Raw genomic sequence first — 24,733 nt, forward strand, 5'->3', positions numbered from 1 at the left:
AAATTTGTTTGGAATAAAGAACAGACTAGATGTGAAGAGAGAAGAAGACAAGAGGTATGAAAATAAGATTTATCAGTCTGAAGCCAGAAAACAGGGAAAACAAAAACAGCCCTGTGTTACTGAGTGATTGTAAAGTACAGTAATTCATGTTAGTGGTATATCAAATCTTGGTCTATTTCCAGTAGATTTCTAGTTAAGTCAAAGTAGTTTTGATTCTTAAAAAGTTGGTCATATTTTTGTAAATTGGAAAATCTGCTTTTGTGGAACCCCTCATTCCTCAACCCTACAGTTCTATGGTTTAAAAACAGGCTGAAAAGGACCAGTAACAGTCTATTGTTGAAGAAGAAAAACAAAGCTGGGGGACTTAAATTACTGTGATAGCAAGACTTATTATTAAGACTATCTGGTATGGCTGCAAGGACAGATAGGCTAGTGGAACAGAATAGAGAATCCAGAAGCAGAACCACATACATATAACCATTTGATTTAAAAAGGAGACATTGGAGCTTAGTAGAGAAGGCCGATCTGGTAGGTACACATTGCTGGGACAGTTGGATATCTCTTTGGAAAAAAGTATGCTTTGACTTTTACCTCCCACCATACACAAAACTCAAGTCCAGATAAAAATATGAAAGGTAAAATAAAAAGCATTTAGAAGGAAGTATAGGAGAACATCTTCAAGTAAGATGTAGGCAAGGATTTAGGACACAACTCTAAATGTAAAGGATAAAAATGGGTAAATTGTACTATATTAAGAGCTTTTGTTCATCAAAAATTACCATTAAGAAAGTGAAGGCTGGGTGCGGTGGCTCATGTCTGTAATCCCAGCACTTCAGGAGGCCGAGGCAGGCGGATCACGAAGTCAGGAGATCAACACCCTCCTGGCTAACATGCTGAAACCCCGTCTCTACTAAAAATACAAAAAAATCAGCCTGGCATGGTGGTGGGCGCCTGTAGTCCCAGCTACTTGGGGGGGTGAGGCAGGGGAATGGCGTGAACCTGGGAGGCGGAGCTTGCAGTGAGCAGAGATCGCGCCACTGCACTCCAACCTGGGCAACAGAGCCAGACTCCGTCTCAAAAAAAAAAGAAAAGAAAAGAAAATGAAAAGGCAACCACAGTGGGAGAAGATACTTAAGATGCACATATCCTAATAAAGGACTCATAAAGCATTCTTCCATATTAGAAAAAGACAACACAATAGAAAAATAAGCAAAAGGTATGAGCAGACATTACACAACAGAGGGTATCTAAGTGGTTAATTAGCATATATTAAAAAGTTTACATCTTCATTAGCCATCAAGGAATCTAAATTAAAACTAATGTGATACCACCAGACACCCACCAGAATGGCTAAAACAAAAAAGGCAAAAAATGCCCAAGTATTGTCAAGGATGGGGAGCAGCAGAACTCTTGTTTACTGCTAGTGGGAGTGTAAATTGCTATAATCACTTTGAAAACCTATTTGGCATTATCTAAAACTGAATATATGCATGCCTTTGATCCAGCAGTTTCACTCCTATACAACGAACAGAAATATGTATGTAATCAAAAAACATGTAGTAATATGTTCATGGAAACTTTATTCACAGCAGCCAATTACTGGAAATTACCCAGATGATCTAAAAACAGTATAAGAGATCAATTAGTTGTGGCACGGTCATACAACAGACTCCAGCAGTCAATCTGAGCAAACTTCAGTTGCATGCAGCAATATGGATGAATCTTACAATTATAATGTTGAGTGACAGAAATCAGACAAAGGTTCATAGTGTGTGATTCCGTTTACATCAAGTTGAAGAACAGACAAAACTAATCTACAGAGTCGGAAGTTAGGATGGCTTAACCCTTGTCAGGGCAGAGGGTCCTAGCTTTGGAAGGGTACACCAGGGGGGCTTCTGGGATGCCGGCAGCCTTCTGTTTCTTGATTGTGTTGCTGATTTTATGAATGTGTTCATTTTGTGACAATTCATTGAGCTCTGTTCTTATAATTTATGTGCTTTTCTGTGTATGTATGAGACTTCAAGAAAAAGTTAAGCATATGTGTTGAAAGTGAGTAATTTTTTGATGCCTACCACTGGCTACTAAAGATGGAAGCTTTTTTAGATGGAAAATTATTTGTTAAATAGTTTGAGTTTAGAAAAAGAATATTTTATCATAAGGTATATTTACCAGAGAATTGTACTTATTTGCATAAAAATTGTTTTTACTGGAAGAAAAGCCTTTTTGTCTCCCAGGTGCTAGACTTCCTCATCTTACTCTTACTAGAAAACTTTTTGGCTATTTTATTGGTGAATTTGGGCCATAAACCTGGTGAAGACCAGCTTGTGATTGCAGAACCCACAAGAGACTTTCCCTTTCTACACTAGCGTCAGGGATTTTCTTTTTCTTTTTCTTTTTTTTCCTAGTCTTGGAGTGGATAGGATAATAGGTAGTAGAAGTGGTGATTTGGATATTTCTAGAGCAGGGGTTGGGAAGCTAAGGCCTGTAGGCCAAATCTGGCTCAATGCCTGTTTTTATAAAGCCTCATTGGAACACAGCCCCACCCATTTGTTTACATATTGTCTGTGGCTGTCTGTTGTCCGTGGCTGCTTACAGTGACAGTTGAGTAATTGCAGCAAAGATGAGCATGGCTTGCAAAGCCTAAAATATTTACTATCTGGCCCTTCATAAAAACTCGGCAACCCCTAGTTCTAGACCACTTATTTGCAGACTACTCATTCATGTGAACACTGTGTCTAAGAGTCTTTGCTGGTACTCACTAGCAACATGCAGCTATTTCTATTTAAATTAATAAAATTTAAAACTCAGGTCATTTGTATTAGCCAAATTTCAAGTGCCTCAGTAGCTATATGTGGCTAGTAGCAACTGCATAAGAATAGCACAGATAAGCAACATGTCCATCATCCAGAAAATGGTCTCATTCTGTCCACCAGGATGGAGTCCAGTGGTGCGATCACGGCTCACTGCAGCCTCAACCACTCAGACCCAAGCAATTCTCCTACCTCAGCCTCCTTACTTCTAGTGAGGAGTGAGGAACCGGTGAAGCAGGGGGCTTGAATTGTGCATGCCAGCACTGTTACCTCCTGAGATGGAGTAGACTTTTCCTTTGAAGCTGGAACCATCGGCATGTGCCACCACACCCAGCTAATTAAAAACTTTTTTTTTTTGTAGGGACAAGTTCTCCCTATGTTGGTCTCCGGCCTGCTTGGTTTCTTTATTGTCTTCTTCATCAATGATTTCTGCTTGTGTTCTTATTTCTTTAATCTGAGCTTGTTTTCTGTTTTTTTCTGCCTTTGAAATCTCTTCCCATCCTCTATGACTAAGTTTGAATCCCTATTTATATTTAATTATTAAATATATTGATTTTTTGCCATTTTGTATATGTCTTCTTTAGTTCACCAGGAAGATTATAAGATACTAAAAGGCAGGCACTGTGTTTTCTCTTGCTTTGTATAGTGTCTTGCACAAAATAGTCTTTGTCATTTGTTTACTATGTACTAGATCTCCCTAAATAGTGTAAAATTATTTCAGTTTTGTTTTCTAGGTATAACAGACTGTAAACGTTAAAAAAGCAAAGATGGGTGAAAAAAAACCAGAGCCTTTGGACTTCGTGAAAGATTTTCAGGAATACCTGACTCAGCAGACCCATCATGTGAACATGATTTCTGGATCAGTTAGTGGGGACAAAGAAGCAGAGGCTCTTCAGGGAGGTAGACTCATTTTAATACTACTAAATAATTCACTTTTTATACACTACTATGATTGTGTGTAGCTGTTACTGTGAAGGCCACTGCGCATTAATGTGAATCATTCTGTTTTTTTCTAGAAAGATACAGGGCATTTTTCCCCCTCTTTAAAACATATCAGACTTCTGCTGGAGAGTGCTTAACATGGTCTGGAGATGCATTATGGCCTTGTTGGAAGGTTAGGGGCTCCAAATACCCTTCCTGTCCTCCAGTTTTTATGAGCTAGCATTAGACACAAGGAACCCAAAGGGGACTGGAACATCAGCTTCACTATACAAACGATTAGGCCATCAGGAAATCTGGATTCGACCTGAGACCAAAATAGGGGTTTCAGTTTCTTCTCTCTTAAAATGAAGAAAGAGCTGACCATATTTACCTATCCAAGAAGAGAAACGAAAATAGAGAAAGTGGTAACCTCCTTGAGCTTGCTAGAGGTAAATTTTGTCTAATTTGCTTGCCACAAAAAACTGGAATTTATTCCTAACCTAGCTCGGAGATCAGCAAACTATAGCCTGTGGGCCCCCATCTGGACTGCTGTTTTTGTAAGGCCTGCAAGCTGAGAATGGTTTTTACATTTAAAGATGGTTTTAAAAGTGTCAAAAGAAGAATAATGTAATGATATATTAAAATTCTGTGAATTTCAAACTTGAGTACACATAAAATTTAATTGGAACACAGATATGCTCATTTGTTTACATATTTTCTATAGCTTTTTTTGTTTGTTGTGCTGAAACAGCAGAGTTGAGTAGTTGTGTTAGAGACCATATGGCCCACAAAGCCTGAAATATTTACTATCTCATGCCTGTAGAAAAAGTTTGCTGACCCCCAACCTAGATAGTCTGGGTAGGGCCTTATAATCCAGGGACTGGCAGCAGGGACCAGGCATCACCTGGGAGCTTGTTAGAAATACAAAACACCAGATACCACCCCAGATCTACTGAGTTATAATCTGTGTTTTCATAAGATCCCCCAAGTAATTCATATACACATTAAAATGTGATAGTGACTGGCTTGGGAAAGCAGTGGGAGAGAGGAAGGCACTGAGCCTTGTCCCTCTAACGCAGTGTTGCCCTCTTGTATATTGGTCTCGTCTCAACCAGCAGAATCACTTCTCCTAGTGAGGAGTGAAGAACCAGTGAAGCAGGGGGCTTGAATTGTGCATGCCAGTACTGTTACCTCCTGAGAGGGAGTAGACCTTTTCCTTTGAAGCTGTAGGAATGGAAATTTCTTTCTAACACGCAGATTTCCAGACAGGATTCAAGAGACCAGGGTTGTCGTCCCAGCCATTTGCTGATTTTCCTGATTGTGAGCACCAGGTCTCTTCAGTTTCTTTCTACAAAAAAGTAGTCAGATTACCTTAAAAGCAAACAGCCAAACATCTTTTATCTCAGATTCTTAAAACCCTAACCTTCAGAGGTATCAGGGACGATAGTTTCCTTTATGTGCTTAATTAGAATTTTAAGATCCTGAATGGAACGGAGATCTAGAACACTCGTATAAACAGTGGGATGTGGTAAACTCATTCACTGCTTCAGACTAAAATAGAGTTAGGGTTTTGGAGATTCTTTGCCAGTTACAGTTGTAGAAATAGCCAGGGTGCTAAACGCCTGTGTGTAACTGTGCCATCACTCTCCAGTGAATCTCTTTATTCCTCTTCCTCCTCACCTGTTCTCTTCTTCAAAAACATGTTAAGGACGAATACAATGTGTGTGTAAGTAATTTTGTTTTCTTTTTTTTGAGACAGAGTCTTGCTCTGTCGCCCGGGCTGGAGTACAGTGGCGCAATCTTGGTTCACTGCAACCTCTGCCTCCTGGATTCCAGCAATTCTCGTGTCTCAGCCTCCTGAGTAGCTGGGACTGCAGGTGCGCACCGCCATGCCCAGCTAATTTTTTTTTTTTTTCTTTTAAGTAGAGACAGGGTTTTGCCATGTTGGCTAGGCTGGTCTGTAACTCCTGGCCTCAAGCTATCCCCCCACCTCTGCCTCCCAAAGTTCTGGGATTACAGCTATGAGCCACCACATTAGCCTTGTGTAAATAATTTGAGATCCCCCCAAAGGTTCTCAGAATATAATAACAGAATATATTACTGTTTTTGTATAAAATTAGCCTCAGTTCAGAAAGTCTGTTATAAAATGGATTTAACTTTTGTGGGAAATGAACTGTCAATTTATAAGATTTTTCAACCACTTAAAACTGAAATCCTAAATTGAGTTGATTCTGAGATGCATAATTTCTTTTGCTGTACTTTGTTTATAGCTGGAACAGATGGTGATCAAAATGGACTTGATCACCCATCTGTTGAAGTTTCCCTGGATGAAAACTCAGGAATGTTAGTAGATGGGTTTGAAAGGACCTTTGATGGGAAGCTCAAGTGTCGGTACTGCAACTATGCCAGCAAAGGAACAGCCCGGCTTATTGAACACATCAGAATCCACACAGGTAATGGAAAGACAGCTGGAAAAAGCATTTCTGTGAGGGTAGGAGAGGGGCCAAGGGGGGCAGGTTGGTTTGTCATAGAAATAGTTTTAATATTCAAAAATGAAGGTTTATGTAAAGTTCGAATAAATGGGAAAGTTACTCCATTTTTACAAAGCAACAACATAACAACATACAAACAGGTCAGAAGTGAAGCCTTTTGTAGATCCTCTACTTCCTTAGCCATGTTTCCCTCTTTATACAAATAATCTCTCAACATCTGTCTGCCTCTCAGATTGGGAAGAAATAATGCTAAAGCACTGCGATGTGATAAAATGTTTTAATCTTTATCCTATTACATTTCAGTTGCCCAGTTGCCGAAAGGGGGAAAAGTTTCAGAAAGTATACAGTTGCAGATGGTACTGCTAATCCCAGATCTCACTTTAGCTGTCCCTTCTGAGAAACTTTCCCAACTACATCTGCCCCTGCCCAAGACCAGGTCAGACGTCCTTCCTGTGTGCTTCATGCATCCTGTGCTCATTCATCACATCATCGTGGCCTGAGAGCCTCTTGAGGACAGGGACTGTGACAAGACCATCTTTGTACCACCAGAGCCTAGGAGGGCATGTGACACATACTTATTAGATGAATGACTCTACATCTCATATTCCAAATGTTTATTTCACATAATTGGGCAGTCTTCAGTTAACAACATTAACTATAATTATTCCTTCTGGCAGCTGAAGAGTAGGAAGATGGAGGAGAAGCACTAGCAATTTTGAAGGGATGCTTTGCATAACTCAGACTAGCAAGCCCATTTCAATTCTGAGCTTTCTATTTCATATAAGGACTTTCAAAAAAGCTTTTTGTATATTTTTTCTGTGAGGAAAGGGTATGCATATGTGTGTATGTGTGTGACTGTGTTTGTATATAAATGTATACATGAACATATAACTCAGACATACTTTTGATAAACTCCTTATTATGTAAGACTATTACTAGAAATATTACAGTTGTGCTGTTTCTTCTCTAAATGCATTTGAAGCCATAACAGTTTTTATACTGTATTGACTAATATAACATCAATGCTTATCTCAGTTGTTGCTGATGAGTTCTTAAGTTTTATTTCAGTTTGTGGGTTTATTTACAAATTTTAACAATCTCATATGCTATGCAAATATGACTTTCTGAAAGCATTTTTCTTTTTGATCAATTTCCAGTTGTCCAATGAATGGACAAGCAAACTTTCTGTAAATGAACTACTCTTGTAGTTTCTCCATCATTTTTCTTTTGAAACAGGTGAAAAACCTCATCGATGTCATCTTTGTCCATTTGCATCTGCTTATGAGCGTCATCTGGAAGCCCATATGCGTTCTCATACTGGAGAAAAACCATACAAATGCGAATTATGTTCCTTCCGCTGCAGTGATCGAAGTAACTTGTCCCATCATCGAAGGCGCAAGCATAAAATGGTACCAATTAAAGGTACTAGGTCTTCCTTAAGCAGCAAGAAAATGTGGGGGGTTTTACAGAAGAAAACAAGCAATCTAGGCTATAGCAGAAGAGCACTAATCAACTTAAGTCCACCTTCCATGGTGGTTCAGAAACCAGACTACCTTAACGATTTTACCCACGAAATCCCAAATATCCAGACTGACTCCTATGAAAGTATGGCAAAAACCACACCAACTGGTGGCCTTCCAAGGGACCCCCAGGAACTCATGGTTGACAACCCTTTGAATCAGCTCTCTACTCTAGCAGGGCAGTTGTCCAGTTTGCCACCTGAAAACCAAAACCCTGCATCCCCTGATGTAGTTCCCTGCCCTGATGAAAAGCCTTTCATGATTCAGCAGCCCTCCACCCAAGCAGTAGTTTCTGCCGTATCAGCAAGTATTCCTCAGAGCTCCTCTCCCACAAGCCCAGAACCTCGGCCATCCCATAGTCAAAGGAACTATAGTCCAGTGGCAGGTCCAAGCAGTGAGCCAAGTGCCCACACGAGCACTCCCAGCATAGGAAACAGCCAGCCGAGCACCCCAGCCCCAGCCCTGCCGGTCCAGGACCCTCAGCTTCTGCACCACTGCCAGCACTGTGATATGTACTTTGCAGACAACATCCTTTACACTATTCATATGGGATGTCATGGGTATGAAAATCCTTTTCAGTGTAATATATGTGGATGCAAATGTAAAAACAAGTATGATTTTGCCTGTCATTTTGCAAGAGGGCAACATAACCAACATTGATTGAAAATAGTCATATTTTACTTAGTTTTGCTGTTTCGTGGTTTGGTTTTTTTGTTCTTTGTTTTGGTCATCCCTAATAAAGTGTCTGCTAATTCAAGGCTTATACATTATATTTATAGAATATAAATTTGACAGTGGAATAAAATTTTCCCTTTTTTTCATAAAAATCTGGTCAGGGTCATTTATATATTAGAACAGTTAGACACATTGGTGTCTCTTTTCCTTTCGACATTGGATAATTGGAGTGCAGTCATAATCTTACAGGATGTTCATTTGAATTTCTCACATTTGTGGTCCATAAAAACTTCAAAAGGCTTATCCATACTTTTGATGTTTCAATATACATTGAACTGGATGTTATTTCTGCCATATTTCAAATTAGTAGAATAAATTACTTTCTTTAACGGAATTTATTACTACTCATTTCAGTATTTACAGAAATTGCCTTAAAAATTGCTATTTATTGAAATACCATTTAGTTCACATTTCTTAAGTTGAATCGGTAGTTTCATTTCAACTGATAATAGTAAAGCTATTTCAGTTTAGCAAATTTTTCTTTTTTCCACAAGGGGAAATGTAAAACAGTTAAGACTTGAAATTGAAAACTCTTTTAATATTTAAAATGACTTGTTTATTCAATGTCTAAACACGTCAGTTGTCCACTGGATTTTTATTTTCACAGGTAAATACACTAGAGTGCTAGATGCCTTTTTCCCCTCTCAGTTTGACTTTCATTTAAATCCTTCATTCTGATATCATTACTGTTAGGTGAGGTGGATAACTATAATGAGAATCTCTTATTCTTCCTATTCCATTGATGACCAAAGAGGTAAAGTGAAGTCCTCCTTAAAATTAAAATGCAGCCTCCAAACAAATTTCTCAAGATTCCTTTTCCTTCCTTCTATCCATTTATTGCTCATAATTTCCAAGAAAAGGTGGGTATAGAAACACATGAGAAAATGTGATAGTGAAGTCATATTTACAAAAATGAGAACATGTCCAAAATGGATTCTTGTCTCCTCTTCAGAATTAGCCGTTTAAAATATTTTCTGTGAATTCAAATTGTAATTCTTATTTGCAGTTTTACCAGACTTCATGTAGAGTGACGAAACTATGTAGTAGAAACTAAATCATTGCTTTAGTGAGAAAGGATAAAAAGGTGTGGAAATGACTACAAAATGCATATAAATATGACATTTGTTTATAAAAATAAGACTTAATAAATATAGAGTAATTCATTTTGAATAGGAGGCTATTGTTTTTTATATTGTGTAATAACTCGCATACTCTGAAGAGAGCTTGGTCAAACAATAAAATATACTGTTACTAACTTGGTTTCTTTTCTGTGTACTTTGCAAAAATTCTATTTTTAATTTTGTTCATATGTTGAATGTGCTTCTAATTGGTATCTTAAAGAGAATATTAAGCATCTATTAACCAAAAAAGACCTCTAATAGTAAATGAAAGGGAAATATTGGTGGTATGTACTCACAAAAACCCCAGGTGCCAAGTTAATGGATCCTCTGCCTTCCCTTTCAGATGCTAAAAAGCCACTGTAATGAGTTCTTGCAGTTTAGCATCTGATCTAAGCTACTGCATTGTTTAAAGAGCAGCATCAAGGACAGTTTCTCCAAACTGGAATCTTTGTCAAATCTTGTACTTTAAAATTCTACAATTCTGTTACATTGTTGCTTAAATCACAGCCTGCTCAGATCCCTGTTTACTGCGGTAGTTTCCAAGTGTATAACTTGGCTTTAGTATTTATCAGTTGCCAGAAAGAAACAGGTTGTCATTTGGAAGCTTTTGTGGTGATTTTTTCGCATTTTATTCCTCATTTAAAAGCAGTACCCCAAAATAGAAAATAAAAATTTTCATGAAACAAAGAGAAAGAACTCCCGTGTTAAAGCCAGCTTATTAACTCTATATTCTCAGTCAAATGCATGTTTTTCTAACAACTGAACATGGATGTTGTGAAGGTGCATTTTAATTTAAATATGGAAAAGATTTTTTTCATAATTACATACTAGAATGTAAAATTATAATTTTGCTATGACTTAAAGAGCACAGTTGATATCCCAAAGGTGTTAATGCTTAGAAGCTACAGTTATTCTAAATGCACTAAAATTTTTGAGGCAAATCTACCGTAGAGGCTTTTTGGTATTGTATTTTTAAAAATATTTAGATTTTATTTAAATTTCCTGTGAGGTAAATTCTGTATTTGGAAAGATGTTCATGTCTTCCCCTCTGTATTGAATGTTTCTCTCATTTTATTTTTAATCAAATATTGTATAGAAATGAGTTGCTGGGAAGAGTTTAACATGCACTATTTATAGTACTTTGCCGTTAAGAGGCAATGTTCTGAAACTAAATTTATTTTTGTTCAGTGAACATATGTTTAGATTTTTAAAGTTGGTAGATAATTTATCTCCACTAATATTTTTTTAAGAAACTGTGAAGAGATTAACCGGGAATAATTTTCCTTCAGATTTTACTAGTGTAGTGTGTAGCTACAACTTCTTGAAATTCAAGTTAAGGCTAGACTTTTATTTTGAAAAAATTCCGCTGGGTGTTTCCAGGGCTATTTCATTTTAGAAATAAGTGTTTGCCATTCTTCTGCAAAAACTGAACAAGGGGAATACTACAAAAAATAACTCAGAGATAAAATCCTCATTTCAAGTTCTACAAAATATTTATCAAATGAATGTTAATTTTTGTTAAAATTCCCTGCTAAAAACGTTTTCATTAGTCTTAGAGGATACATGCTTTCTAGAACTTGTTTTTGTTAACATGTACTTTGATGTAAAGAACATATTTTGTATGCAAAACATAACTTGCATTACGGTTGGAAAATACACTATATTGTTTAGGGATTCTGGAAAGCAGTTTAATGCGGAAATAACTATATCTAGTATGCAGTTCATATTGTGAATGAAGCTTTGCTTTTGTAATAAATAAAAAAGACTTTCTAATGACCTTGATTTTTCTTTTTTGGAAAATAATATCAAATTAGTGTTTTAGTAATTTTCTGCTAGTAAAATGTTAAGTTAATGAAAGAAATAGATTTTATGGCTACACTGCTTTGAATTTCTAAAATACCTTACCTGAGAAGATTCATCACGAGCTAAAAACCAAAACAGCTCCATATACCTGCAACTTGTCCCCCTCCTAGTTTCTTCTCTTTATGCAAGATCCATTTAACTTGACTCCTGTCCCCCAAGCCCTACCCTAAGTGTTCTGGCACATGAGGAAGGCTGCCTCTGTGCTTAATTATCCACATCATGTTTGACAAGTGACTGACTCACTTTGGCATTACTAGACTAGAAAACATCGTCAATACAATACTGTTGTTTCAACAAATTTGCAAAAGCTTACCAAAATGAGACATCTGATTGGCAATTCAGAAATTTTAATGCTGCTTTGAAAAATACTTCTGTACAATATTATCTTTCTCATAATGAAAAAAAGAAATGACATCTGATATGTCAATGGTTTGCTGAAAGCACAGGTATTTTTTGTTGCCTTGTTTTAGGTCTTCCAAAAACTCTGCTTTGAGCTTGTTAAGTTCTTCTGCTAGAAGCTTCAAGTTGTGAGGAAGCACTTGTTCATCTAAAATAAAAAGATATTCTCAAATTACTTGTAAATTAAAGTAATCCGGGGTGTCTAATGACATTAGGAAATTAATTTGATTACTTTAAACAAACCAGTTAGATTCTACAAATAATTGCAATTGAGTTGGTGTAATATATAGAAAAAAGGTCACAATGTGATATTCAAAAATCATCTGAAACAAGTCAAAGAATTTAAATAACTTGTTAGGAAACATGTGAGCAGAAAAGACTAACTTGAAAGGGACTTTTTGTTGTTGTTGCCAAGAAAAATCAAGACAGCTGACTTACTACCTTACTAAATTAAGCAGAAAGGCAAAAAAGCACAAATAGATGACAATTTAGTTTTGAACCTGATAAATAATATCTAGAACAGTAGTTGTCCAATATAACTTTCTGCAATGATGGGCCTGTTCTATATCTGCTTTATTCAATACGGCAGCCACTAGCCACACGTGGGTAGTGTTACTGAGAAGCTGAACTTTATTTTTTTGTTAGCTTTATTAGGACATAATTCACATACAGTTTACCCATTTAATCTGTATAATACGGTGGCTTTTTTGTATATTTGCAGATATGTGCAACCATCACCAGTTAACTTGAGAACATTTTCATCATCTCAAAAACCCATATCCTGGTGGCTCAAGCCTGTAATCCCAGCACTGTGGGAGGCCAAGGCAGGCAGATCACCTGAGGTCAGGCATTCGAGACCAGACTGGCCAACATGGCAAAACCCCTCCTCTATTAAAAATACAAAAATTAGCAGGGCCTGGTGGTGGCACATGCCTGTAATCCCAGCTACTCGGGAGGCTGAGGCAGGAGACTACTTGAACCCAGGAGGTGGAGGTTGCAGTGAGCCGAGATCATGCCATTGTACAACAGAGCAAGACTCCATCTCAAAAACAAGGCAAAACAAAACCCCGTATCCTTTAGCTATCATACTCCTTACCACCTTCCCTTCTGCCCACCCCCAATCTCTAAGCAGCCATACAACCACTGTCTATCTCAAGATTTCCCTGTTCAGGACATTTCATATGACTGGAAATATACATATACTTGGTCTTTGGGACTGACTTCTTGCACTTTGCATCATGTTTTCAAGGTTATTCCACATTGTATAGCATATATCAGCATTTCATTCCTTTTTATGGCTGAATAATATTTTGGTATGGATACACCAAATTCTGTTTGTCAGCTGACAGACACGTGGGTTATTTTCATATTTTGGCTATTATGAATAATGTTGCCATAAACATGTGTGTACAAGTTTTTATGTGAACCTGTTTTCATCTCTCTTGGGTATACACCTGAGAATGGAATTGCTGGCTTGCGTGCTAACGGAATGTTTGAGGGACTGCTAGCTGTTTTCCAAAGCGGCTGTACCGTCGACATTCCTAACATATTTCTACACATTCTCAACAACACTTGGGTGTTTTAATTCTAGACCTCCTAGTGGGTGTGAAGTGCTATCTTATGGTTTTGATTTGTATTTCCCCAATGACTCATCATGTTGAGCATGTTTTCCTGTGGTTATTGGCCATTTGTATATCTTCCTTGGAAAAATGTCAACTCAGATCCTTTGCCCTTTTAAAAATTGGGTTGTGTTTATTATTAAGTGGTAAGAGTTCTTTATATATTTTGGATACAAATCCCTTATGAGATATATTATCTGCAAATACTTTTTCCCATCTCTGGCTTGTCTTTTCACTTTCCTGATGGTAGAGGAACTGAATTTTTAACTAAGCACAGATTAAAAACTACTACCTTCCCTCACCAAAAAAAAAAAATATATATATATATATATACACACACACACACACACACATATATGGCTTTATATCTGTACGTTTTTAAATGGGTGTGATATAAGACTGATTTGGGCATAACCGTATCTCCCACAACCCCCCAGGACCTTGCTTCATTTTATAGACAGAAAAAAAGAAAAGCAAATGGTTGAGTGAGAAGTCCTGGAACTTTTTTTGTTTTAATTATGATGCCATTTCTGTTCTGGTCCTCTGTTTCTCAAACTTTGCATTGTAACCCATTAGTAAGTGGCAATCGGTATTTTTCTAAAATGAAATCAAGTAGAACACAGAGTTCATTAAACACGTGAATGTGTTTTGTGAAACTTGTTTCCACACATGAGGTTCGTGTACTGGGTTATACCCTGGGTTACAATATAAAATCAACTTATAGATCATAGTTTTATACAAGTTCGAAAACAGTATGGCTGGTATATTGTTTCCTTTTCCAATATTCTAAGCTTTTGTAAAGGTAATAAATGATGGTGATGCAGGGGAGCAGAATGGGAAGCACAGCCTGGAACTGGATGTAATTCTGGACTCCAGGTTACCCAAATACTTAGTAGCTGTTCAGCCTTGGACAAGTTACTTGTTCCTCTATGAACCTCCATTTCCCCATTTGTAAAATTATACCTACCTTATAGGACTGTGAAGATTAGAAACAGTATTTGTAAAGCACTTAACATACAGAAAGGTGCTCAAAAAATGTTCATTGCTGGTTTTAAAGGTACAATTTTAAATATAGCCATACAGTATTCAAGACGTAATGGAATTGTGTAAATCTCTAGTTACCACATATTTCATCTATTATATAAATTCTGGTTTATAATAGATTGACTTTATTCAAATTCCATGCTGATCTTACACCCGACCTCTGACTACCTCTCCCACTTTCTTACCTCACCCCAGGCTCAATGGCCTCTTCTCGATTCCACAACACTCCAACCAACCTCTGGGCTTCTGCACTTGATGTGTTCATTGCCTAGAATGATCCTCCAGATATCTGCATGGTTCACTCTTTCCCATCTTTGCTTAAATGTCATCTCTGAGAAGCCTTCCTGATTACCCTTTTAAAAATAAATCCTCCCATCACTACACTGCCTTACCCTACATTTTCTTCAGAGCATGGGCGTACACTCATGTAATTATGTTTTGTCTGTCTCCTCATTAGAATGTTCTGCTCCCTGCCGATTGCCCAGCATCTACAGTAAGGCCTAGGACAGTAAGGCGACTCAGTAAAAATTTGTTGGATGGATGAACACTCAGTTCCAGAGTCAGAATTTTTAGTTATATTTAGTCAAATTGCATAATTAAATTGAAAACACGATGTGAATTTTTATGACTGAAAACTAATAAACTGAGTGTCAGGAATACAAGTAGCAGTAGAAAGTCACAATCATACCAACTCAACACATAACTGACACATCATACCTTTTGCTCCCTTCATTGTCTGAGATACAATCCTTCGGAGTGTCTGATCAGCTTTATGAAGAACGTTGGTTGAACAAATAATTCTGTCTGTCTCCTATGTAATACAGACATTGTTATTAGAAGTCACATAGTTTTATAAAATAAATGGCTAAAGCATAGGTCACATGTATTTGAAGGGACTAAAAGAAAAGTTTAACTGGCTTTTCTGTTATTCTTCCCTATAAGAGTCCAACCAAATCAGATCCAGTGGTAAACTGGGTTCCAGCTAGGGCAGTGATATGCTGGTGAATGTCTAATAACTGACTCTCCCAGAAAAAAAACCCCAGACCTATCTGTAGTGTTTGCCAATTTCTGTGGTGTAAACATTCCTACCAACAAAACATCAACAGGCTCCAACACTTTTGAAAGTTTTCAATCAGCTTTGGCCAGCTGGCATGATCTGCCAACAGTGAGTGCTGGTGAGAGGCCAAGCCAGAGACAGCGCATCTCTCATTTCGCTCACATTTTATATTCAGGTCAAAAGATCTTCCTACAAAAAGTTGTTCCTTCTCATTTACATTAAATCTACACTGGAAGTTTACCTTTTGTTCCATATCGTCCTCAGCATATTTTACTGGATTTTCCAAAGCAGTGAGCAATAAATCAGTCACCTCCAGGCTACAGAGAAAATGGGATAAAATACAATAGATCCGTATATCCAACATCTGACTTTCAAAGAACTTGCATTTATGAATATTAAACTGAATTCTAGAGGAATGAAACTGCTATAACCCAAGATCCTTAACAAAAGGAAAAAAACTAAATGATTTAGAAGCTAGCTTCCATGTAGAAAATCCAAATGCAGTAGCTCAAAACAAATGATAAGCTAAGGACCCCTCATTAAAAAATACCAATTTCATAAGACTCATGTCAATAAGCTTTGAAAAGTCATTCTCCCTTCCCCTCTTAAGGCTGAACTGGGGGTCACAAGAGCTCAATTTTATTCCCTACGGAAAGATGCTTGGTCTTTACTTTCTGGCTCCCGCTTATTTACTGGATGTGGATGAACAAAGTTTCTCACTGAGCAAGGTCCATGAAGGTTTCAGGTAGAATTCATTCACTGATTTAACAAATATTTATTGAATGTCTTATAGGAAAAATACTGTACAACCACGTGCTGAGCTGGGGGCGTAGCAAGATCCTTGCCTTTGCCAAGGCTGATAATGTAATAGAGACAGATAAAGAGTTATATAAAGCAAAAAATAATTTCAGATGGTGGTAAGTAGATAAGTGAGCAAAGACAATGAACAAAGTGACAATGATAAGAGTGACAGGGCAGCCCAACTAATGTTCTTTGCTTTAGTGAGGATGGTCAGTGAAGGCAGCCAAGTATCAATATGTGGGAAGGGCAGGGGGGCAGCAAATACAAGGGCCCAAGGGCAAGAACCAGCTCCTTGTGTTCATGCAGTAGAGAAAGGCTGAAAAGAAGCAAGGAGGGAGAGTGGCAGAATATGAAGTTGGAGAATTCGTCTGGGTTAGAACATATAAGTTAGGGTAAGGAGTTCAAATTTTACTCAGATTATGGGAGTGGCACTAAAAAGTTTTAAGCGAGTGAGCTCATCAAGTTAAAGCTCAGCCTCAAGATGATCTTCCTCACACTGAAAAGAATCCAGGTGCTGGAGTGAGTGAGATCCCACTGGGTCCAAATCTTGGCTCTGCCACTTCCTACCTGGGTATATTACTTTACTTACCTGGGCCCCAGTTATCCCGTCTATAAAATGGGGATGATAGTTTCTACTCTTAAAGGGTAGAAAACTACCCTTTCTTCCCATCAGGTGGATGGTCTCAGGAGGCAGTGCCTGTGGCCTCTGGCCATTCCTCTGTAAACAGGTCTCAAGAGGACAATCTAAAAACAGCTGGTTGTGAGGACTGAATGAGATCATATATATAATTTGAGTTTTAGTGTCTATTTAGCCAGTGATCACTAGCTAATTTTCATATCCATGCCCTTTTGTTCTATTTAGTCTGTTTAGAGACAGGGTTTCACTGTCACCCAGGCTGGAATGCAGTGGTGTTACCATAGCTCACTGCAACCTCAAACTCTTCGGTTCAAGTGATCCTCCCTTCTTGGCCTCCCAAGTGCTGGGATCACAGGTGTGAGCCACTTGTTTATAGTCTTAAAAGAGGTAAAGCATAGCAAATATATTTTTAAGGGAACTATAACCTTAAGAGAAGATTCCTAAAAAGAATTGCAAAAGGAATTATAGACACTGTTCCCAATATAACCCAAAATTTAAGAAAATATTAGCTGGGGGTGGTAGCTCATGTTTGTAATCCCAGCAATTTGGGAGGCCAAGTCGGAAGAATTGCTTGAGGCCACGAGTTTCAGACCAGTCTGGGCAACATAGTGAGACCCCGTTACTACAATAAATTAAAAAATTAGCTGGGCTTGGCAGTGTGGGCCTGTAGTTCCAGTTACTTAGGAGACTGAGACAAGAGAACTGCTTGAGCCCAGGAGGTCAAGGCTGCAGTGAGCTGATACCAATCCCTCGTGGACAATATGCAGGAACTAAGGGAATGTGGGCAATATACCTCTGGAACTGCACAGTCCAATACAATAGCCATTGGCCACATGAGGCTATTTAAGTTTAAATTAGTAAGTTAAACACAAAATTCAGGTCATCAGTTACACTAGCTACTTCTAAGGGCTCAACAGTCAAATGTGGCTAGCAGCTACCATATCAGCGCAAATGTAGAACATTTCCATCGCCAGCAAAGTTTCTGCTAGAAATACGCTGCTCAAGAACTCTCACGACATACGTAATGAATGAAATGCACTAGACAGCACAGCCTATAAGCCTCACGTACAAAAGCAACGTAACGATGGTGAGCTCTAAGGCAAACAGGACCCAATACCCGCTGCACTCTTTCACAGATTTCTTTCTATAAGAAAACTACCAGGCGACCTATTTAGATTATGTATTTTAGCAAGAGAATCAGATGTGTTCTCTGAATTCCCCGCTCCAACTACTGAAAGACAGTATAATCCTAACAGTTATGAGCAGACATTTGCAAATAAACTTGGGTTCAAATCTCAGCTGTCATTCACAAGCTCAGTGATTCTGGACAAACTACATTTTCCCATGACAGTTTTGGCTTCCACACAAAGGGGGAAATAATGTCCCTCCAACGCCTGTGTGAGGACTGACTAAGCCTGACCGTGAACCTGGCACAGGGGAGCATCCAGGGAGGGATGTCTTTGGGTGGAATACCTGGCCTCCGAAGCACATGCTGGACTCGGAATCGTGAGGCTGTTGTGTTCCCAAGCGTTTTTCTCAGGGTTGGGCTTTTCCAGCTTTCTTCCCATCAGGTGGATGGTCTCAGGAGGCAGTGCCCGTGGCCTCTGGCCATTCCTCTGTAAACAGGTCTCAAGAGGACAATCTAAAAACAGCTGGCAAAAGCCCAGTGAATCTGAAAACAGTTTGAAATGACAGAATTACTGGTATATAACTTTTCCACAATATGAAATAAACATATATTAGACAAATTACGACAATTATAGTAGGAAAAACTCCATTTGCAATACTGAACATCTAGCTTTTAAAATTAAGTCAATCTGCATAACCTCCTAATCAAGTTAAATTCTCATCGAAGACAATAGTGTTTCTGATATGTGAATAAGAATCTCCATGTGTAAGAAAAAAAAAGTTTTAATTACATTTCCGAGCCAGCTGGTAGACTTCATATCTCATACTCTGATAATAAAAGTTGTCATCCAAAACCAAAAACAAAGGTCTAGAAACAGCAGTTTTTGTTAAGAGGTAGCAAGACTGGGCCTCATATGCTGCAGAAAATATCAGATCTTGATCCTTTAGGCAGGTTGTAAAATCTTCCCACATGGCTTCAGTCCTGCTGGGTGGGACAGACATCTGACACCCATTAATGACAGCCATCAAGAAGTATTCCAGGTACTTCAACAGTTCCTGTCGAAGCAATTTCCATTGGGATGGCTACAAGAGACCAAAGAATTGCAATTCATATTAGGCCACTAGGGTGGCTGGTCATCTGGCCTCACTGCCACCCTGCCCCATATGAAAATTTCACCTCACAATATGGAACCATCTGTCTTTCTCTAACACGCCTGGTTTCTCATGACTTTCTCATGACCATTCCTACTGCCTGGAAAACTAATGATACTAGTGCTAATGTAACGTTTTCTCAGACTCAACCATGCAGAAGGCAGCTCAGCCTCTCCCTTGCCCATCATGACTCCCCATTCTATACATATATCTCCACTCTAGCAGTGCTTACACAGTTTAAGCATTTGTTTATGCTTCTCTCTCTGCCAGATCACTGTCCATTGTATACTCAGCCTCCAGCAGAGGGTCTGGCACCTAATAGGTGCTCCAGAAATGTATATTAAATGGATGACTGACTGAATGAATGAATAAATAATTTACTTATCATCCAAGAGAAAGGTGGAGTCAAAATCGGCATCCTACCAAAATAGTCTGGCTCAGATATAATAATGCATGTTTTCCCTTGAAATGAGAAAGGTAGTAGACAGCAAAAAGATCAGGTGAAAAGTCCTTGGGTCAAGAAGAAAAGACCTCAGGCTAACAAGTTGATATGGATGGGGAAAGATGGAGGAAACAGACTGAAGGGAATAAACAGCTTGAGAATACAAGTCATCTTGTGCTGGTCAAGGGCTGTAGAGAATCCTGACATAGTTAAGAAATCTAAGCTGGAGAGAAAATGGGAGGACAGGAGAGTGAGAATTCTCATTTGCCTGCCCATGCTTTACCACCACTGAGATTACACTACATACAACAAACACATCAGCTAAACCCACTAAACTGGAAACACATATCACTTCCTAAGAGGTGAGCAGATGAGTCCCACAGTTTTTGTCCATAGGAAAAGCGTGGAAAAAACAACATAATACAAGTGAAGGGAAAGCCAGCAAATACAACAATCCCTATCGACAACTTTCAGCTGTCTCCCAAGTGGCGAAAATACTATCATCCAAGTCAATCCTGTGCTATCCCGACACTGTACTTACTTCGCAATTAACCAAGAATGAGAAAGTAGATACACTTTGCTGGAGAGCCCATGCACCAAATGTACTGTATTTATATACACTTATAGAGTGCAGTCACATAACATTTGCATTTGATTTCTATAAATTCACCTACATTAGGCATTAAACAACAAAATAATAATGTTAAAATTTCAGAATATTTCAAAGAGTATTTACTCTAGCGTGAGCATGAGATGAGAGAAACGAATGTAATCTACTCTTCCCCCACTGGTCTGTTTCCACATGCTTCTCCAAGAGGATGTATCTCACCGTGCTGTGAGCGAGGAGGGCTTAAAGAGATGTACTTGGAACATACAACTTGTTCCGTAAATACAAACCCATTACTTCCTCTGGTGGTCAACTAAGAAACAGTCATCTTTCCCAAAGCTGGCAGAGGCAGATTGACTTCGAGATGAACAAAGATTAAGCTTCATAGGTCTGATAATGCATTTGTACAGCCCCTTTCTATCGTTCTGAGGGACCCTAGCAATTCTGTTACTTATAGTTTGTATTCTTTTTCTTAAAGAAGATTCCTCAAATTACAAAACCTGAGCCCACTCGTAGCTAGACGTTTAGAGCTTCCTTCCCTCTCCTAAGGAGAAACTTCCTAAGGGATTTTCAAGAGTGCATCTGACTACAGGGGCTGTCCACCTTGCACGCTGACTTGAGAACCTGACCCTGTCTTAAGACTCAACTGTATAGAATATACAATATATACATGCATCAAAAATACAGATAAGCCTCTAAAATGCATCGCTCTAACCGTTGGCTTTGTAACTACTTTATGACACATTTCTACAGCCAACTCATTCACCCTCTGCAGTAACTATGTTAACCCAGCTCCACTTTTCTCGAACTTCACCTCCCACACCAAGCACGCTCTAGCGTGCAGTTGGCGCTCATTGCAAATCACCCAGCACCGAGTGGACTCGAGTGGCCCGGCCCCGCCCCGTCCCGCCCCGCGCCGAGGCCCAGGCCCCGCCCCTCCGTGCTGACCGCCGGTCGCGCTCTTGCCCCGGCCAGAAACGCGTCAGGCATGACATCATCATACGCGACGACACCAACGGCCCAACCCTGTTCCTGCCGCAGCCGGTGGGCGAGGGCGCGCGCGAAAGTCGATTTTCCTGCCGCGGGGAGGCCGCAGAGGACGCAGAGGACTCGTTTCCGCGGCCCGTCGCTGCCGGTTCCTCTGGTGTTCTCGGCGGTCTTCATGCTGCCCAGGGAGACCGGAGGAGGCTGGGAGAGTCGTCTCCGGGCCACCGTCTGCCCAGCGCGCACGCGCAGCGACTCCGCCGCCTGCCGGCGCAGTAGAGGAACTGGCATGGCTGGGTTTCCGTGCGGCCCCAGAGGCACCTGCTCCACTGGCGCCCTGCTGCTCCCGAGGACACTGCGTTCCTAGCTCCTGGACATTCCCAAGGAGTCCCAGAGTTAGGATTAATCTTCAGATAGAATCACCCTCCCTGTCGAAAGTTGCCAGCCAGCAGGATTGGCGCTTCAGTTTTATTAGGATGAGGTCTTTCTGCTCAGGAAAATCCCAAAAGAGACGTTGAACCTTTCCCTCCAGCAATGTTTAGAAAATGAGTTGCTGGAAATCAAACAATAGGAGGCGAGGCTGACAGTCCGACCACCGCACTCCTTTGCGGTTCCCAGATGTGAACAGTGCAAGGGCAAAGTAAACATTCGTTATTGTGCCCTCACGCCACTAGTGGGCAGCAAGCGTGAAGAAATATGGTCAGGAAAGGCATCCATAGACCTCAATTCCAGTGCACGCAGGCAGAGAACAATAGGTGTTTGTGTTAAAAAGTAATACTAAGCTATGGAGAAGTATAAAACAAGTTTTTTTGTTTGGGGGTGTGTTGTAGAAAAATTGAATTCAGATAATAGTTCTTTGTTTTTTGAGACAGGGTCTCACTCTCTCGCCCAGACTGGAGTGCAGTGGCCCCATCTAAGCTCACGGCAACCTCTGCCTCTCAGGCTCGAGGGATTCTCCTGCCTCAGCCTCCCGAGTAGCTGGGATTACAGGCGCACGCCACTACAGTCCAACTAATTTTTGTATTTTCAGTAAGAACAGGGTTTCATCATGTTGGCCAGGCTGGTCTCGAACTCCTGACCTCAAATGATCCACCGGCCTCGGCTTCCCAAAGTTCTGGTATTACAGGCGTAAGCCACCGCGCCCGGCCCAGATTCTAGTTTTAACCTGATATTTTAGGGGATAATTCCTTCTTATCTGTAAAGGGTATGTTCAAAATGTGAAGACGTGAGGACAGAATCAGTGTATACTGGGTCAAAATATGACCAGTAACCTCCGTAACCTGCTAAAGCTGATATAATTTGTGATTATAAAGCACATACAAATAATCTCATTGTCCTTTTGGATTGAAAGAGCAATGAGTTAAACTCTTCATTTCATGACATTTTATCATTATTGGTCCAGTATAAGGTCCCTCTCCTTAATTTGCCCCTCCCCTACTTTTTTAAGAGACAGGGTTTTGCTTTGTCACCCAAGCTGCACTGGAACTATAGCTCACTGTAACCTCGAATTTCTAGGCTCAAGCAATCCTCCTACCTCAGCCTCCTGAGTAGCTGGGACTATAGGCATGTGTCACTGAGCCTGGCTCCACTGTCTTTTATCTCCCATCCTCCACATCCACACCCATTTAACCCCTGCAGGCAACCGTGTTTTTTTTGTTTTTTCTTTTTATCATAGTTATTTTTGTTTTGGTTATGTATATTTTTTTAAATAGGCTTAATTTTTTAGAGCAGTTTTAGGTTCACAGCGAAACTGAGCAGAAAGTATAGTTCTCATATACTTCTTCCCCTCCTCATTCATAACCTCCCCCACTATCAACATCCTTCACAAGAGTGATACATTTGTTACAATCAATAATCAATGCACCTACATTGACACATCATTATCACCTAAAGGCCATAGTTTACTATTGGTATACAATAGTTTACTATTGGTATTGGGGTTTACTCTTGGTGTACATTCTGTAGGTTTTGGCTATGTATAATGACACGTATCCATCATTACAGAATAGTTTCATAGCCCTAAACATCCTCTGTGCTCTGCCTGTTCATTCTCCCTCTCCTCTAACCTGACACCATTGATTTCTTGTGTGTGTGTCTGTAGTTTTGCCTTGTCTGGAATAATATACAATTATATAATTGTAATCACACAGTCTTTTTAATTTGCTTCTTTCACTTAGTAATATGCATTTAAGGCTCCTCTGTCTTTTTATGGCTTGACAGTGCATTTCTTTTTAGCCATAAATAGTATTCCAGTGTCTGGAGGTACCAGAGTTTAGTTTTCCACTCGCCTACTGAAGGAAATCTTGGTTGCTTCCAAGATTTGGCAATTATGAATAAAGCTGCTATAAACATTCATGTGCAGGTTTTCGTGTGGACGTAAGTTTTCAACTCATTTGGGCAAATATCATACCAAGGAATGTGATTGCTATATCATACAGTAGGAGTGTTTAGTTTTCTAAGAAACTGCCAAACTGTCTTCCAAAGTGGCTGTACCATTTTGCATTCCAATCAGCAATGAATGAGACTTCTTACTGCTCCACATCCTCCCTCGTATTTGGTGTTGTCAGTGTTTTGGATTTTCGTCATTCTAGTAAGTGCGTAGTGGTATCTCATTGTTCTTTTAGTTTGCATTCCTTACCGACATAGGATGTTAAACATCTTTTTTCTTTTCTTTTTTTTTCTTTTTTTTTTTTTTTTTGTGAGACAGATCTTGCTCTGTCACCCAGGCTGGAGGCAGATCATGGTTCACTGCAGCCTCAACCTCCCAGGCTCAAGCAATCCTCCTGCTTCAGCCCCTGAGCAGCTGGGACTACAGGCATGACCATCATGTCTGGCTAATTTTTATTTATTTTTTTTTGTAGAGATGAGGTCTCCCCATGTTGCCCAGGATGGTCTCGAACTCCTGCGCTCAAACAAACCTCTGCACCACCATGCCTGGCTAATTTTTATTTTTGTAGAGATGAGGTCTCCCTATGTTGCCCAGGCTGGTCTCAAACTCCTGGGCTGAAACCAACCTCATGCCCTGGCCTTCCAAAGTGCTAGGATTGCAGGCGTGAGCCACCATGCACAGCTGAACATCTTTTCATATGCTTATTTGCCATCTGTACATCTTCTTTGGTGAGGTGCCTGTACAGATCTCTTTGCCTATTTTATTTACCATTTTTGAGATGGGGTCTCACTCTGTTGCCCATGCTGGTCTCAAACTTCAGGGCTTGAGCAATCCCCCACCTGAGTAACTGGGGTTACAGGCATGCACCATTATGCTTGGCTTCTTTTTGCCCATATTTAAATTGGGTTGTTTTCTTGTTGTTCAGTTTTAAGCATTCTTTGTATATTTTGGATAACAGTCCTTTACAAAGTCCCTGTGGCAAACATTTTCTCCCAGTCTGTGGTTTATCTTT

General features: G+C 39.6%; 2 protein-coding genes across 7 annotated transcripts in view; one reads left to right on the forward strand and one right to left on the reverse strand.

Annotated features, from left to right (window-relative positions):
• The window catches only part of IKZF5 (IKAROS family zinc finger 5 (Pegasus)), a 29,288-nt gene extending 17,913 nt beyond the window's left edge, over nucleotides 1–11,375 (forward strand). For 4 of the 5 annotated variants that reach the window (XM_011930221.1, XM_011930217.1, XM_011930220.1 and 1 more), the window contains 3 exons: nucleotides 3,532–3,710; nucleotides 6,002–6,184; nucleotides 7,460–11,375. In XM_011930221.1, the coding sequence (XP_011785611.1) occupies nucleotides 3,578–3,710; nucleotides 6,002–6,184; nucleotides 7,460–8,403 (1,260 nt within the window). In that variant the 5' untranslated portion in view covers nucleotides 3,532–3,577 and the 3' untranslated portion in view covers nucleotides 8,404–11,375. The remainder of the gene's footprint in view (nucleotides 1–3,531; nucleotides 3,711–6,001; nucleotides 6,185–7,459) is intronic. The other variant, XM_011930222.1, reaches the window with a different exon arrangement.
• A 417-nt stretch (nucleotides 11,376–11,792) lies between these two features.
• Nucleotides 11,793–21,929, reverse strand: PSTK (phosphoseryl-tRNA kinase). Of its 2 annotated transcripts, XM_011930226.1 has the most exons (7): nucleotides 21,297–21,929; nucleotides 18,939–19,230; nucleotides 18,493–18,691; nucleotides 15,823–15,898; nucleotides 15,222–15,335; nucleotides 14,710–14,877; nucleotides 11,794–12,009 (listed from the first exon to the last, which is right to left on the reverse strand). In XM_011930226.1, exons 1-6 carry the CDS (start codon nucleotides 21,621–21,623, stop codon nucleotides 14,722–14,724), a joined length of 1,164 nt encoding a protein of 387 aa, XP_011785616.1. In that variant the 5' UTR covers nucleotides 21,624–21,929; the 3' UTR covers nucleotides 11,794–12,009; nucleotides 14,710–14,721. The 2 variants fall into 2 exon arrangements, with proteins under 2 accessions (XP_011785615.1, XP_011785616.1); XM_011930225.1 differs by lacking the exon at nucleotides 14,710–14,877 and having other exon boundaries at nucleotides 11,793–12,009; nucleotides 15,242–15,335.
• Between the last annotated feature and the right edge of the window lie 2,804 nt (nucleotides 21,930–24,733).

The sequence above is a fragment of the Colobus angolensis genome, unplaced genomic scaffold (genome assembly GCF_000951035.1).
Source record: "Colobus angolensis palliatus isolate OR3802 unplaced genomic scaffold, Cang.pa_1.0 Scaffold85, whole genome shotgun sequence".
Lineage (NCBI taxonomy): Eukaryota > Metazoa > Chordata > Mammalia > Primates > Cercopithecidae > Colobus > Colobus angolensis.